Source organism: Desmodus rotundus, chromosome 12 (genome assembly GCF_022682495.2).
Source record: "Desmodus rotundus isolate HL8 chromosome 12, HLdesRot8A.1, whole genome shotgun sequence".
Taxonomy (NCBI): Eukaryota; Metazoa; Chordata; class Mammalia; order Chiroptera; family Phyllostomidae; genus Desmodus; species Desmodus rotundus.
The window spans coordinates 99,139,628-99,153,363 of record NC_071398.1 but is presented as its reverse complement, the minus strand read 5'-3'; the positions used below and the strand labels follow the sequence as shown (position 1 = coordinate 99,153,363).

The 13,736-nt window shown below is 55.5% G+C and overlaps 1 protein-coding gene across 2 annotated transcripts in view; it reads left to right on the top strand.

Moving 5' to 3' along the window:
- MPZL1 (myelin protein zero like 1) overlaps positions 1-12,088 on the top strand; it is a 33,438-nt gene extending 21,350 nt beyond the window's left edge. For both annotated transcript variants that reach the window (XM_053914422.2, XM_053914423.2), the window contains 4 exons: positions 639-852; positions 1,578-1,710; positions 4,065-4,167; positions 9,299-12,088. In XM_053914422.2, the coding sequence (XP_053770397.1) occupies positions 639-852; positions 1,578-1,710; positions 4,065-4,167; positions 9,299-9,400 (552 nt within the window). In that variant the 3' untranslated portion in view covers positions 9,401-12,088. The remainder of the gene's footprint in view (positions 1-638; positions 853-1,577; positions 1,711-4,064; positions 4,168-9,298) is intronic.
- Positions 12,089-13,736: the final 1,648 nt, after the last annotated feature.

The following is a 13,736-nucleotide window of genomic DNA, read 5'->3' as shown; positions in this document are numbered from 1 at the left end:
CAGTGTTGGGCGAGGCCCCCACCCGCCAGGCCTCACCTGGCTTCCCGTGCGCTGGGTTTGATGGGCGCTGGGTTTGACGGGCGCTTTGACGATGTTACTTTGAAAAATGTGAGTGAGCTTGGAAAAGAAAGGGGCCGAAGGCCGAGCCTGGGAAGGCAGGCGAGGACTGTTTGGGTTGCCAGGGCTTTGTTCCCTTGTCCCGTGGGAAACGGATACATAAGAGGGAGAAACCCATCGGATTAACTGATAGTTAGGCTTCTTTCTGTGTCTGATGGTGAACTGAGTTCACTGCTGTCACCCTCGGACCCCTGGCTTTGAGGACGGCCCTACGGGGCTAATGGCTTCTTTGAGTCTCCATTCTGTCACTCATAAAAATACAGGTGTTGATCCTTCTGTCACTGGGATATCGAGAGGACGCGAGATGACACCCGAGTGTGTTTTTCCAGCTGAAACAGGACTGAACCCTGTGTTTCCCCAACCCCTGTCTGGCTAAGATTCCACATGAGACTTGCGAGGCAAAGGGCGCCTCCCCGTAGGGAGTCTGCATGACGAGCCCTCCACAGCACGCTCATGCCCGTGGGAGCGTTGGCACCTCTGCCTTCGGGGTGAGCTCACGCGCCCTGTTTTTCTGGTTGCAGTTCTTCCACTACTCCCAGGGGCAGGAGTACCCCGGGAATTACCCGCCCTTCAAGGACAGGATCAGCTGGGCTGGAGACCTGGACAAGAAGGACGCCTCCATCAGCATAGAGAACATGCAGTTCACCCACAACGGCACCTACATCTGCGACGTCAAAAACCCTCCCGACATCGTCGCCCAGCCAGGGCACATTCGGCTCTACGTCGTGGAGAAAGGTACTTCCTGGCGACGTTTGCGGGAATGGCTCAGTCCCCTTTGTCGCGTGTTGGAGTGGAAAATGAGACTAACGTCCCAGGGTGTGCGTGAACGGAGCATTTTGCAGCAATGCACCCCGTTTCTAGGGAACTGGGGGCCGGGGGGCCTGGGGCCGCTGCCCACGCAGGCTGGGTAGCCAATCTCTCCACATACACACCTGCTGTCTGAAGCCTCCCGACCCATTTCTGGGGTGGTGGTCGCCCAATGTTGTTAGAAGTCAGACCAGCCTCACTGTGGTTGATGGGCTGAGCGGTGGGAAAGAAGGAGGTTAATACTCTTCCGATGTCCTCTGGGAGAGAGTTTTAACATTTGCAGAAACACGACCGCTGTTTCTTCCCTTTTTGGAGCAGCAGCAGGAACGCATGTTCTGGGGTCTCACTCTAAGACGTCGGCTGCTCTGTTGGCGAGTAGGTGGGAGTGATGTCACATCCCAGTTCGTTTTCTGTTTCGTTTTCATTTTGGCACGCTGAGAGGGGCGGTGTGGGTGGGAATGATCAGTTCACCATATCTCATCCTCTACCAGCTACTGCCCCCGCGTCACTCCTTAGACACTGGGGTCCCACGATCTGGGTGATAATACAGGGTGTGACGACCGCTAAAGGAAGACACTTGCGTATTCATGTCATAAATCCCATTTCTTCTCTGTCACAACGGACCATAACACGATTCTGTTCTTTCTCCCCAGCGGTGTTGCCCGTGTTTCCGGTTTGGGTGGTGGTGGGCATAGTGACGGCCGTGGTCGTGGGTCTCTCCCTGCTCACCAGCGTGGTCCTGGCCGTCCTCTACCGAAGGAAAAGCGCTAAGCGGGATTACACTGGGTGAGAGATGCTGCTTCTGGGGGGAGGGGAAGGGGGACGGGTTTATAGAAGCCCCTGTATGTTTTATGGAATAAGAATTGTGAAGAATTAGCTACTGTGTACTTTCCTGCCAGAATCAGGCCGTCTCTGCAGGAGGTATGTGGACTCGGGCAAGCAGAAGCCAGTGGCCCGCTGTGGACAGGATATGACTCGAGCCCCTGCTGCACCAGCTGTGCCCCCAGCCTGGGGCCACCGGCCGCTGGGCATTCTGGGCTCTGGCTGTAACCACCCACCCCGCCCCTGGCGGTCAAAGCCACACAGACATCACTTACCCAATTTCAGAGAGTAATGTTCATCCTTTGGCAATAATCTCAGCAGGTTCTTCTTCTCTGTTAGGCAAATATCAAATGAATCAAGGAGTTGTGCTAATAGACGACCCCCCACCTGAGGTGATGACACAGGTTCTCTTTCTTTATGGTTTGGTTGGCAGCTGAATTGTTTGATCTGTCTCGAGTGCATGGTGGGACTCAGCGAAATGGGGGCGGCAAGGGCTGGACACCAACATGTACCAGCAGGAAAGCGGAGTAGGCCTTTCGAGCACGCCTTCCCGGAGACAGCACGCCGGAGCCCGGGGTGTGTCTGATGCAGGACCTTCTCTTTCCCCGTTCCAGGGGAAAGCTACCCAAGGAGGACTCCCGGGGTTAGGCAGGGTGAAGGCCCACTCCAGCTGAGGGCGCGGGCTGGGCAGCAGGTCCACGGCTAACCTTCACCGTCCCACGGGGACTGTGCTCTGAGGCTTGCGTGCCCGGCTGCCTGGCTGGTGGATGGTGGGAACCCCGCCCCTGCCTCCTCTCTCTCTCTCTCTCTCTCTCTCTCTCTCTCTCTCTCTCTCTCTCTCTCTCTCTCTCTCTCGGGACTCTGCGGTTCTGGATTTCAGGAGGAGTGCTGTGTTTGAACGAGCGTGAGTGGTCCAGCTCAGAGAGCACTTGCTTGGAATGCCTCTGTTCTTGCATGGTGGGCGTTTCTTCATCACAAATAACTGGCCTGTTGGTTTCCAGCGGGAGACTAACCCAGGGTGGTGACACACTGGTTGCTGTGGTTCTTGCTTTCGGGTTCATGGAGGGTGCGAGCCCGAGACCCCTACATGGAGCTGTGGATGCCGCCGTTCTCACTTTGTTTCTCCTCCCCTGCCTTTCTGCCTCGGTGTGCCGGGATCAGAGCCTGCTTCTCCTCCACTTGTTGGGAAAAGCTGACATAGACGCCACACTGAGCCTGTAGCCGGGCCGGGTCTCCCTCCACCCCACTAGACACCTGGTAACTAATCCCGTTGCCCGTTGCTGTTAATATCTGTGTGTGTTCAGCCGTCTCCCTGGCTGGCAACTAACCAGCTAGCTCTGAGCTAACCCCACCGCTGCTGTGGTCTGTGCACCAATACGTCACGTGTGCTAGGAACACACTGGGCACACCGCCCCGGTGAAGCGGGCTGTCGGGCACCCAGAGGTTTACGATTTTGTGTGTTCTCCATGTAAGATGCCTTTGTATGTGCGTGTGTGTGTTGGTTTTCTTTTTTTTTTTTTTATACGTGAATTGTATTATGAATGACCGAGACCCTCGTTGTGTTAGAATAGCCAGACCGTTTTGGTTTGAGTCATTTATCCTCCCGTTTCAGAGAAGGCACGGTTAGCGGGATGCACCTCACACTTCAGTCTTAGTCGGGACACTTTAAATGGGGTCCTCCCTGGGCCCCTGAACTCTGCTGAGGACACACCCCACTGGGGAACCCCTAAGGAGTGACCTCCTGGCCCACACTTCCCCGGATTTATTGACAACATCGGGCTTGTGCCCTGAGGAAGCTCAGCCCTGGGACCTGGCATTCCAGCCTCCAGTCATTCACACCTCCCCGGGGTCTGGGTTATAGGTGGGAAAACAAAACATGAGGAAGCAGGGAATGGAAGGAATGAGACGGCCAAGACTGCGAGCTTGGGTGGGCAGCTGTAACTTCTGAAATGCATTCAGGAGAGGTTCCCCTTCGATGATCACACGAGAAGGGATAACTTGTTCCCTTAAACCTCTATCCCAAAGGCGGGTGGATGGCGGGGGGAAGGGCAGGGCACCATGCATACATGTTCATGAAGCCAGAGTCCCGCCCAGCAGACGTCATTATTGGAAACAGACAAATGGCTCACACTCACCCAACAAGCGTCAGGGGTCAAGTTCAAGATATGTGGTTGTTGCAATACTGTTGTTTTGTTGTGTTTTGTTCTTACCCATCTGCTCCTCCGCCTTGTCATCACTTGCTTTTCCATAGTTTCATTTCCGTTTATTTAAAAACACTTTTTGTTTTACATTTGTTCTCCAAATTGCCACCCTATCAGCTGCAGCACCTCAGAGAGTTTGTCACCGGTTAAGCAGGCTCCGCGGAAGTCCCCCTCCGACACAGAGGGTCTAGTAAAGAGCCTGCCTTCTGGATCTCACCAGGTAACGGGCGACCGCCCCCCCGGGCTGCACTCTGTAGCCGCGCACGGCCACTACCCCGGGTGCGGGAGAGAGACTGAGTCGTGACACCCGGGCAGAGTGGCGGACAGGCAGACGGATGGGCACAGAGAGAGCTGCTTTAGGAGGGCCCCACGCAAATACGCAGAGAAGAACCTGTCCCGAGTAAAGCGCCACTAACAGACGGTTCGCACAGGTGTGGCCCCTCTTCCCCTGTGGCATCAGGGGACGGCTTCGTCAGATGTGAGAGTGTCTTCTTTAATTGCTCAGGGAAAGAAACCCAGTGAATTGCATTCCAGACTGAGGTGCTTTATATGACAAGGAATTAGCGAGAAAAGGTTGATCTGGGTATTGGTGATAAAACAGAAAAATCATTTTGTGTGAACTCTTTAGAAGAAATGGAAAGTCAGCGTGTAGCTGAGTGATTGGTAGGCTGGGCGAACCAGGAGGGGTGTAGATTCTACCTGCAGGAGGTACCGAGGAGAAGTCCCTGGTACTGGGAGCGTGGTGCGCAGGCCAGCCTTGCGGTTCGTGCTGCGTTTGGCTGTGCTGTTGGAACTGTGACATTTCCAGCGCCCCGACTGGGGTCTGAGAAGGAAAGAGAAAAAAGATTTTACAGAAATAATAGCCGAACACTTTCCATTCTTCCAGCCACTTCACCTGGTATTTACCTTCATATTATATTTCCTTTTCTAGATTTTTCCATATTATTCATTGACTCCATATCATGGAAATGACAGTTTAGTTCTTTCTTCCCCCATCGCACGCATACCTGTGACGTGCGCACCTACCCCTTCCCCGGAAGCCCACTCCACTGTATGTGGGCAGCTCTCTGTCAACGTGGTGTGTGCCTGGTCTCCCCCACTGTTGTGCCGCCTGCCGTTGCTTTCTCGCACAGTTTTCTTGTGTCTGTGGGGCTAATGTTTGCCTTGTTTTTTCACTTGTTTTCCGAGGACGTGTTAGCATTCCAGCTCCGATTCAAAGTTCTGAGCACACCCCAGCACGTCCCTTCCTTCGGCTGCTGGGGGCGCTGTGTTCCTGGAGCCGCGCCTGCCAGCATCTGGGGCTCTGCCGTGGGGCTGCAAGTCTTCTCCTGTTCAGTGTGCGCCCATGTTGACGTGGAAGGTGTCCTCCATAACTTCTTGAGAAAGGGGACACGGGAGGTTCAAGTGTTGGGCCAGAATAGTGACCTCCGAAGGTGCCCACACCCTCATCCGTGGGCCCAGTGGGAAATGGGACCTCACCAGTCAAAAGGGGCCATGCAGCTGGGTAAACGGGCTGAGATGGGAGGAGTCTCCTGAATTGCCTGTGTGGGCCCAGAGGAAGCACAGGGGTGCCACCAGGTCAGAATCAGGGTGGTCTGAATGGGACGGGCGGCTGGCTATGATGGTGGAGGCCGCGCCAGGCACCCGGGAACGCGGCAGCAGCAGCCTCGGTGAGCTGAGAAAGCCAGGACAAGGGTTGGCCTGCAGCCCCAGCGGGAACCTCGAGTTCAGCTCCAGGAGACTGGTTTCAGACCCTACCCTCTGACGCTGTGAGGTTGTCCATTTGCTGTCAGCCCTTCGGAGGTCGCTGTCTCCTCCCTCGAGCTCCGATGAGGATCTGGTAGGCTAGGACTCCGGGTTGGAAGTCCCTTTCCTTCAGCATACGAGGTGCGGCTGGCTTTCCTGCTTCCAGTGGTAAGTGGTAGCCGTGCGCCTGCCCCTTCGTGTGGGGCTGGGCTTGTCACCCTTTTCTCTGGGTGCTTCTTACTCCTCATGTTCTGAAATCTCCCAAAACTGGGGGATTTTTTCTCCTCATTGTGCTGGTTACTCAGTGGGTTCTTTTAATTCGAAAACTACGTCCTTCAGCTTTAGGATATTTTCTTCCATTTTTCTTTGGAAATTTCCCTCCTTTCGTTTTCTCTCTTTTTAAAATTCCTAATAGGAACTGGACCATGTCCAAGATCAGTCCTTTAGTTTTTTCATTTGTTTCTGTTTTGCTCTTTTTGTTCATTCTAGAAGATTTCTCTGACTTTTAGTGAGTATTTATTATCTGCTGTCTTTAAAAAAAATTTTTCAAGAGCTATTTCTCTTTTCTGGGGAGGACCACAAGCAAATCTATATTTGTATATTAAGGGGAGGGAGATGGGAAGAAAGCAGCACCTATACCAGGCCCACCTCAGTGGCAGCTTCTTGTCCGGTAGGGCTAAGGAAGACTCTGAGGAAATCCCAGTTGTTTGGGGAAATCCGGGCGTAGCTGCTTTGTGTGCTGCGAGGGGTGGAAGGAAGGAGGTGGCGTGTGAAGCCCCCGCACACTGGCCTCACCCTCCGTCTACGTCCGAGAACCTGGGGCGGAGAAAGTGCCACTTCCATTCCTGCCTCCTGAGAACAATGGGCAGGAAGAGTGACATGCCCCGCACGCTGGTGAGGATGGCCAGTCGCCTGCCACCACCCTGGACGCCGCGCTTGGCCCGACGGGCTCGTGAGAGCTATTTCTTATTCTCTGACTGTAATAGCCTGTCTTTGTTTTCCTGAGTGCACGGATGCATCTCTGGGATCATACCACTTTTAAAGTTTTCTTCTGATACTTGATTTTGCTCTGTTTTTCTTGAATTCCCCTTTCCTCATGTAATTTCTTTGTCTCACGCTGGAAGCTTCCCTCCAACGCCCGGCGATCCCGATCCCATTCACACCTAAGGCTCCCAGACCTGGTCGGAGCTCCTTGCACAGAGGTTGCGCCCCCCGGGCAGCGGGCTGCAGTAATTGTCTAAAGTGGTGGCTGGCTTCGCTGGGGGACCTTTCTCCTGCTGAGGGTCCTTTCTCGTGAGCTGGTCCGTTTCTGCAGAGGGAGCTGAGCAGGGGAGTAAAGGGGGCCCACTGTTCACCGCACCCACTCTCAGGGCCGACACCCCACCTTGCTGCGCCCCTCCCAAGCCAGAGTCTGGCCACGTCCACAGAGGAGCTCCCAGGACCCCACCCAGCCCACACTCTGGCATTTTCTGGATGGTCATTCAACCGTTGGGTCCATTCATTGTCCTTTTTCAGCATCTGAAACGTAAATACCAGGTCCGCCTTCAAAAAGGACCTGCATCCATTTGTACAGCCTGTGTCAGGGAAGGAGCCCCTCCTCCCATGGACACCCCGACACTCCTAGGGGTCTTTATGATTTATGACAGGGGCTTTGTCATCTAGGAAGTTACTCAACTTAATTTCAGGGTCTGTCCTGTTCTTGGAAGTGACTGTAACCTGGGGTCAGTTAGCTAGAGAGCCCTTTGTTCCTTCTGGTCCAAGTGCACTTGACTCTTGAATAACGTGGCTGGAGGGGGCGGTGCTGTGGCGCTCGGCGTGGTCAAAAAATGCACGGGTCACTTTCGATTCCTCCGTAGCTTAACCACTCCGAGCCGACTGTGTGTTGCTGTGCACATTTTACGGTGGGAACCGACAGAATGGACCAGTGCTGCACACACGCCATGCCTTCGTGGCATAGCGTCTTCTTAATTTTTTTGATATTTCTAGGCTACGTAATTCATCTGTTTTTTCAAATTGTTGCAAATCTCAGAAAAATAAAAACCTTTCCAATATATTTATTGAAAACAACGTTTGAATGAGAGGACCCACGCAGCACAGACCTGTGTTGTTCAAGGGTTGGCTGTAGTAGGAAACAGTTGCTGTATTTTAAACTTCTTTTCCTCTTGGACTTGCGTTCTGAGATGCACACAGAGGGTCTCCGGTCCCGTGGGAGTAGTGTGAGGTCACACTCCCATGGCAGACGAGGGCGCCCACCACATACAGAGCAGAGACACACTCAGAGCCCAGCGGCTCGCTTTCCGTCATCAGTCACCGCGGTGTATTTTGAATGTACTTGTACAACAAGGTGTCCGTGGTAACAGTGTCAGGACGACTCCATACGTAGACAGCATCTCACTGAGTTCTCGGCCCAGCCCTAGGAGGTGCAACACCGCTGTGAACTGCCGTTCGAGACTGACTGAGCAGTTACAAGTCTGCCGGGAGCCCCGGGGCTGCAGGCGTGGCGGCCTCTCCCAGGTCTAGCCCGCCGTGTTATTCTGTGTACAACTCCAGGCGTGGAGGCACCTGTGCAAAGCCCTTACAGCCGGGCTGGTCCCCTCCGCAGAAGCCGGGGTGCCCAGACCCCACAGGATCCCTCCCACCGCACACACTGAGGAAGGATGGGGTCCTGGGGCTCCGACCAGAAAGGGTGTTGATGTCAAACCACCTGCTTTTAGCTGCTGAGCTTACGATTTCAGAGCTGAACGCTTAAGCGCGGTGTTAGCCGTCACCAGGAGAAATGTTGACTTTGGGCTCTTTTTCTTTTTCTTGTTGCCGTTTGTAATCTTAGAGTCTCTGGGACTGTAAGGTGACGATGTGCAGCCACCTGTCAGGTGTTTGAACCCCTGGCCTCACTTCGACCTCCACTTCCCTCTGCCCCACACTGCCCCAGGCAGCCCGGCGTCCCTGGGTCTCCTGAGGGCACCTGGCAGCTTGCCTCCGGCCTCTTCCACTCCAGTCCACCCAGGGGTTCCCTCCCAGGTCTATAGAACCCGCCCCCCGTTTTTTACTTGAAAGTGGGAAAAACAGTTACGTGATCTTAGATGTCAAAGAAGCAGTATTCTCATCAGTTATGATAGAATCAGTCTAAAAGATTCATACTGTAAGTTGGCATGTGGAAGAATGTTTGAAATCTTTTTAAGGACCTATCTGTGTAAAGTGACCGGTTCAGGCTGTCTTTGGGTGTCAGCGAATGTGCTGGTTCCTCAGGGCGCCATTCCAGAGCTCCTGTGCCGGGGGGTCTCGGGCGGGCGGAAGTGCCTGTCTCACTCTTTAAGACACTGAGCCCAATGACAAGGCGTGAGGAGTCCCATGCCAGGTCATGTAAGACAAAGATCACTTCCTGAGAAGGACTGTGGCATTGTCACAGAAATTTCCAGATGGAAATTTCACGGTTACCGACAACCTCATTTTCAAGTCAGTCCTGGACAGGGGGTTCCCAAGAAGTCCTCCTGAAAGCCTTCCAAAGAGGGATCTCGATCTGAAACCCCAGCGCTGCCCCTCCCCCCCCCACACCCCTGATGGGGCCACCAGGTTTGCAAAGCTCTGACCCGACTTCTCTTCCCCAGGGCCCCGTCATTTATGCGCAGCTAGACCACTCCGGTGGGCCCCACAGCGACAAGGTCAACAAGTCCGAGTCTGTGGTGTATGCGGACATCCGGAAAAATTAAGACAAGACCCAGGCCGTGTCCGAAGCAAGAGACAAAGTCACACTGGACTCTGGTGCGGAAACGTAGCCCGTCACCACCTGTGGCCTTGGACGAGGACCAGCACATCGGGGAGCAAAGGGCGTGTACAAAGGACGAGTGTAAATACCCTATTTAATCTTCTGAAGCGAGGAGCCGGTGGTGCGTGCGAGGAGCCGGTCTGAGTGTAGTAACTACCAACCGTCTGGCTGCTCCTTGTACTTCGGTGCGTTCAGGGTCGCGTGCAGCCGGGGCAGCTCAGCAGCTTTCCTGTCTCCGTCGCTTGGGCATGGTTTGCCTTCGCGGAGACACAGCGACCTTTGCGCCTCCCGACAGACATGGCCCTTACGCCCAAGGGCTGAACCAGTCTTAGCTGTTACCGTGGCCGGAGAGCGAAGACACTCTGGGGGACCCACGCCCAGGGTGGCCCCTCACCCACTGCCTGCTCCCACTATTCGGTGGTAGTTTTCGGGGACACCCGTGAGCTCTGCCACTCGGGGACAACTTGAGAAGTTTTTGTTGATGTTTTTTCTCTGAAACACAGAGCATTTTCACTCTCTCTGCTGTGCACTTGGACTTGAACGTTTCTCCCCTTTCGCGTCAGCGCCTGCATGCACGTAGCGAGAGTAGCGTAGGTGACGGCCAGAGGTCATGTCTTCCTCAGCACTTTAGGCCAATGCCATCTACACGTCCTTGGAGTGGGACACAGGCCTTGCCTGAGGAGTGGGGCTGGTGTCTGTTAGATTCTTTCCAGAACCCTCCTGCTGGAGACGAGGGTCCCCGTACAGCCTGGAGTGGAGGTTCCTTTTCTCCTAAGTCGGCAGAAACGGGGTCAAGAGGGGGCCCATCAGCGGGAGTCCGGAGCGCTCCCTAGGGATTCATCTTTCTGAAGCGTCAGTCTTAGCCTCATGCGGCCTCCAGAGCCCTGAGGTTCACGGCCGCTCGATTTTTAGATCAGCACAGAGCTAGTACTTCCACTTCGTGAATCTTCTCTCTGCCCGTTTGTTTGGGTTTCTTTGTTCATTTTCCACGCTTGTCCCCTGGGTGGAAACGGTGAACAACGAGGTGAGGGACTCTCTAGACAGCTCGGGTGCCCTGCCCAGTAACTCATTCTGTCCCACTGGCAACCCCCGCCCCACCTCAAACCTGAAATTTCTCTTCTTCCTGGGAAGGACAAGCAAAGTGAGATCATTAAACCCCTATTTATACTGGCCATTCCTCCATTTGCTGGATTACTTTGTAGTAAAAGCATTGTTTTAACTTAAAATGCTCCAAAAGCCCGCAGTTCCGGGGAGGTCACAGGACATGTTGGGGTACGTGGGAACGTTCGTTTTTCTCCCCTTCAGCTTGAGGTCCCCCACAAGCTGCTTCCTTTTCCTTCCGGGCATCTGCCACCGGTGAGGGAGCCTGGGGGCTGAGCTCCAAGGGGATTCTGAGGGAATGAAGCAGGAGTCAGAGTTCAAGCCGCAGGGAGGTGATACGGTAGAGCTGGAGCTCACGAGGCTTCCCAGCCTCCGGCAGACTGGGGGTCTCCAGATTCCCGAGGAGCCGCTGGTTCTTCCTGTCCCATTCCGGCCGCCACTCCCTCTACGTGCACAGGAGCAGGGAAAGGGCTCCGCAGCCACACTCCATACTGTGCCCTGCAGCTGGGGACTGGCTGCTGTGGGCTGTGTGTGGCAGGAGGGAAATCCGTCGCCCTGCGGCCTCCTCCCAGCTCATGGGCCCAGCGCCAACGAGGGACGCTGAGTGCTCGCCCGCCCGGAGACGGAGACGTGTCCGCACGGGTCTGGATCCCGTCCACCTCGCCCCCTGCAACTTCCTGCATCCAGTTTGAAAACAGGAACGGTCAGAAGCCCTCTCTGTGCATGCTGGGGCGGGGGAAGGGGAAGGGTGGGGTGTGGGCCTGTCTGCACTCTCCATGCGGATGCAAACAGTGCTCCGGAGAGCCTGTCTTCCAGGCAGAAAGGACACACCTGGTCTTGAGGCCAGGTGTGCGGTTTCCGTGTGATGCTGCCTGCCAGCCACTTCTTACAGAGAAGAGGGGCGCTCTCCTTTCCCCCTTTCTCCCCAGGCCCTGTGAGCACACCATGCACTCCTGGTGGCCCCCGACAGTGAGAGCCCCCACTTCTCTTGTGGCAAGGATGGACCGCTACCCCCACCCCCAGCACCCACCAGCACTCCCACACCAGACACTGGCTGCCTCTCTACCCTCGGCTTCCTGTGCCGCCTCCTGCCCGACCTGTGACCACCCCACCCAGCCCCCCCTCCGCCCACGTGGGTCGGCACTTGGCAGAGGGCCCCCCAGCCCGGGCTCTGGGACTGGCTCCTCTGAGGGAGTGGCTCACACTTGGGCACACCACCTGCTGTGGGTCTTGGGGCCCTTCCTCCTGTGTTCCCGAGGTCCTGTCCCTGGCCACAGATGGCAGCAGTGGGGCTGCTTCTCAGTGGGAGAGCCCTCTCACGTCTCATTGGCAGAACGAGACCTCGGAAGAGCACACGTGACGTTTGTAAGGTGGCACCTGAAAGCGCTGACTTAGAGATTAAATTCCAAACCCCCTGTAGCTGCTCAGTGGGACTGCATCTCGCTAGGGAAACCCACCAAGTCCATTATTTGGTGTTTTCTTTGTCAATCGTTGTACTTTTGTGAATATTTTAATACATCTTTTTCAATGACTGAATTGTGTTACGTGCTCATTTTGAATGAAGTAGAAAAAGAGCTAAAGGCCCTTTCATTCACCCCACGCCCGCCACGGCAGCCTCCTTGGGCCTCAGCAGCACCCAGCCCGCCTGCCTCCGCCCAGGGCTCACGTCAGGTGTAGATTTGCGGGTTTGCTCCCCCACTTCCGTTCAGGCTCTGTCCCAGTGCCACCTTCTGGGAGGGACCTCTACGATGCGAAAAAGAGTAGCCTCACCCTCAACCCGCTCTCCTCAGCCCCGAACCCTGCTGTTTTTCTCCTGCCTACCCACACGCATGTCTGTCTGCTGCGCCTCCTGGAGCATCAGCACCGAGAGGCCCCACTGCTCCACCCTTTGTGCAGAGAACAGCCCCCCGCTGGTGCCTCGCGGGAGCTCAGTCCGGGTGGCCTGGCTGCCTGGATTGGCCACCTGGCAAATCTGTGTCGAGGGCCATCCTGGGCTAAGTGTAAGGAAACAGTACAGAAGGCACTCTCCCCAGGGAGCTTGCCAGAGGTGGGTGACAGAAGGTGACCTCGTAACGACTGAATACTTGTGTGCCGGCACTTGGCGTTTCTTGCTCTCTACAGCACCGAGGTGGCGCCAACTCTGATCTCAAACCCAATTTTAGAAAGACAGTGTCAGGCTTAGGGGGTAGGACTTGTAGGGAGGCCTGGCTGGTGCCTGAGGCCTTGTTCTTACCTTAGCGCCACAGAGAGGAGCCTCACTTCCTCATCAGCACACGCGGGCAGCAGCAGGGTGCCCGCCTGCGGTTCCCTGCTGGGCCCCGGGGGATAAGGGAGGTGGCTGTCAGGTGGTAGAGAGACTGGGGCCTGTTTGCGGCCCTTATTCTCAGGTCAAAGGGCAACACGGTGTCTTCATCTGTTGAGAGCTGTGTCACCAGCAATGTCTTACTAATAACGCGCTGGAGTTTTCCAGTGATCTGTGAACTGCAGGGGTTGCTTTGCCTGCAGGGCAAGCTCCTGGCTGGTGTCACTTTTTCCACGGGGAGAGAAGGAGTGACAGCTGGCAGGGACCCCAGGGGAGTGAGCTCATGTGCCTGCACCCACCGAGGGGCTCCGGCCAGACACGGGGCAACCGTCAGGCTCTGCGGGCTCTCCCGTCTGCACGCTTCCTGCCATGTGGGAGCCAGGTCTCAGGGAGTTTCCTCCTGCTGCTGGGGCTGTTTCCAATCTGCCCAGCGACTGTGCCCACCAAGGACACCCTGTTACTTCTAAGGGCAGCTTCCGCCCTGGGGAGGGCTTGCCCGCTCAGGGCCGCAGCCAGCTGCTGAGCCCTCTGGGTGACTGCGGTGCGGATGGACGGGCGGACGGAAGAGCCCGGTGGGGTCAGGAACTGACATCTGCTTCGCGGCGCCCTTCCCCCACTTTTTCCCCCCGTGTATGCAAGATCTGTTAATCTGTTACTATGAGGAGTTTTAAACGTGCACGAAAGAAGAGAATGTAGTGCAGCCCACCTCTGCATCCCCATCTTCAGTGACTTCATCCATTCTGCCTGTCTGGTTTCTCTGTTCTGAATGATGGCAACCCCAAACCCCAAATGGTGGCAGTTTACCGCTACGTTCTTTGGGGCGCATCTTCTAAAGAATGCGCGTTCTCCTACGTGACCGGGATGTCTCGTCACACTT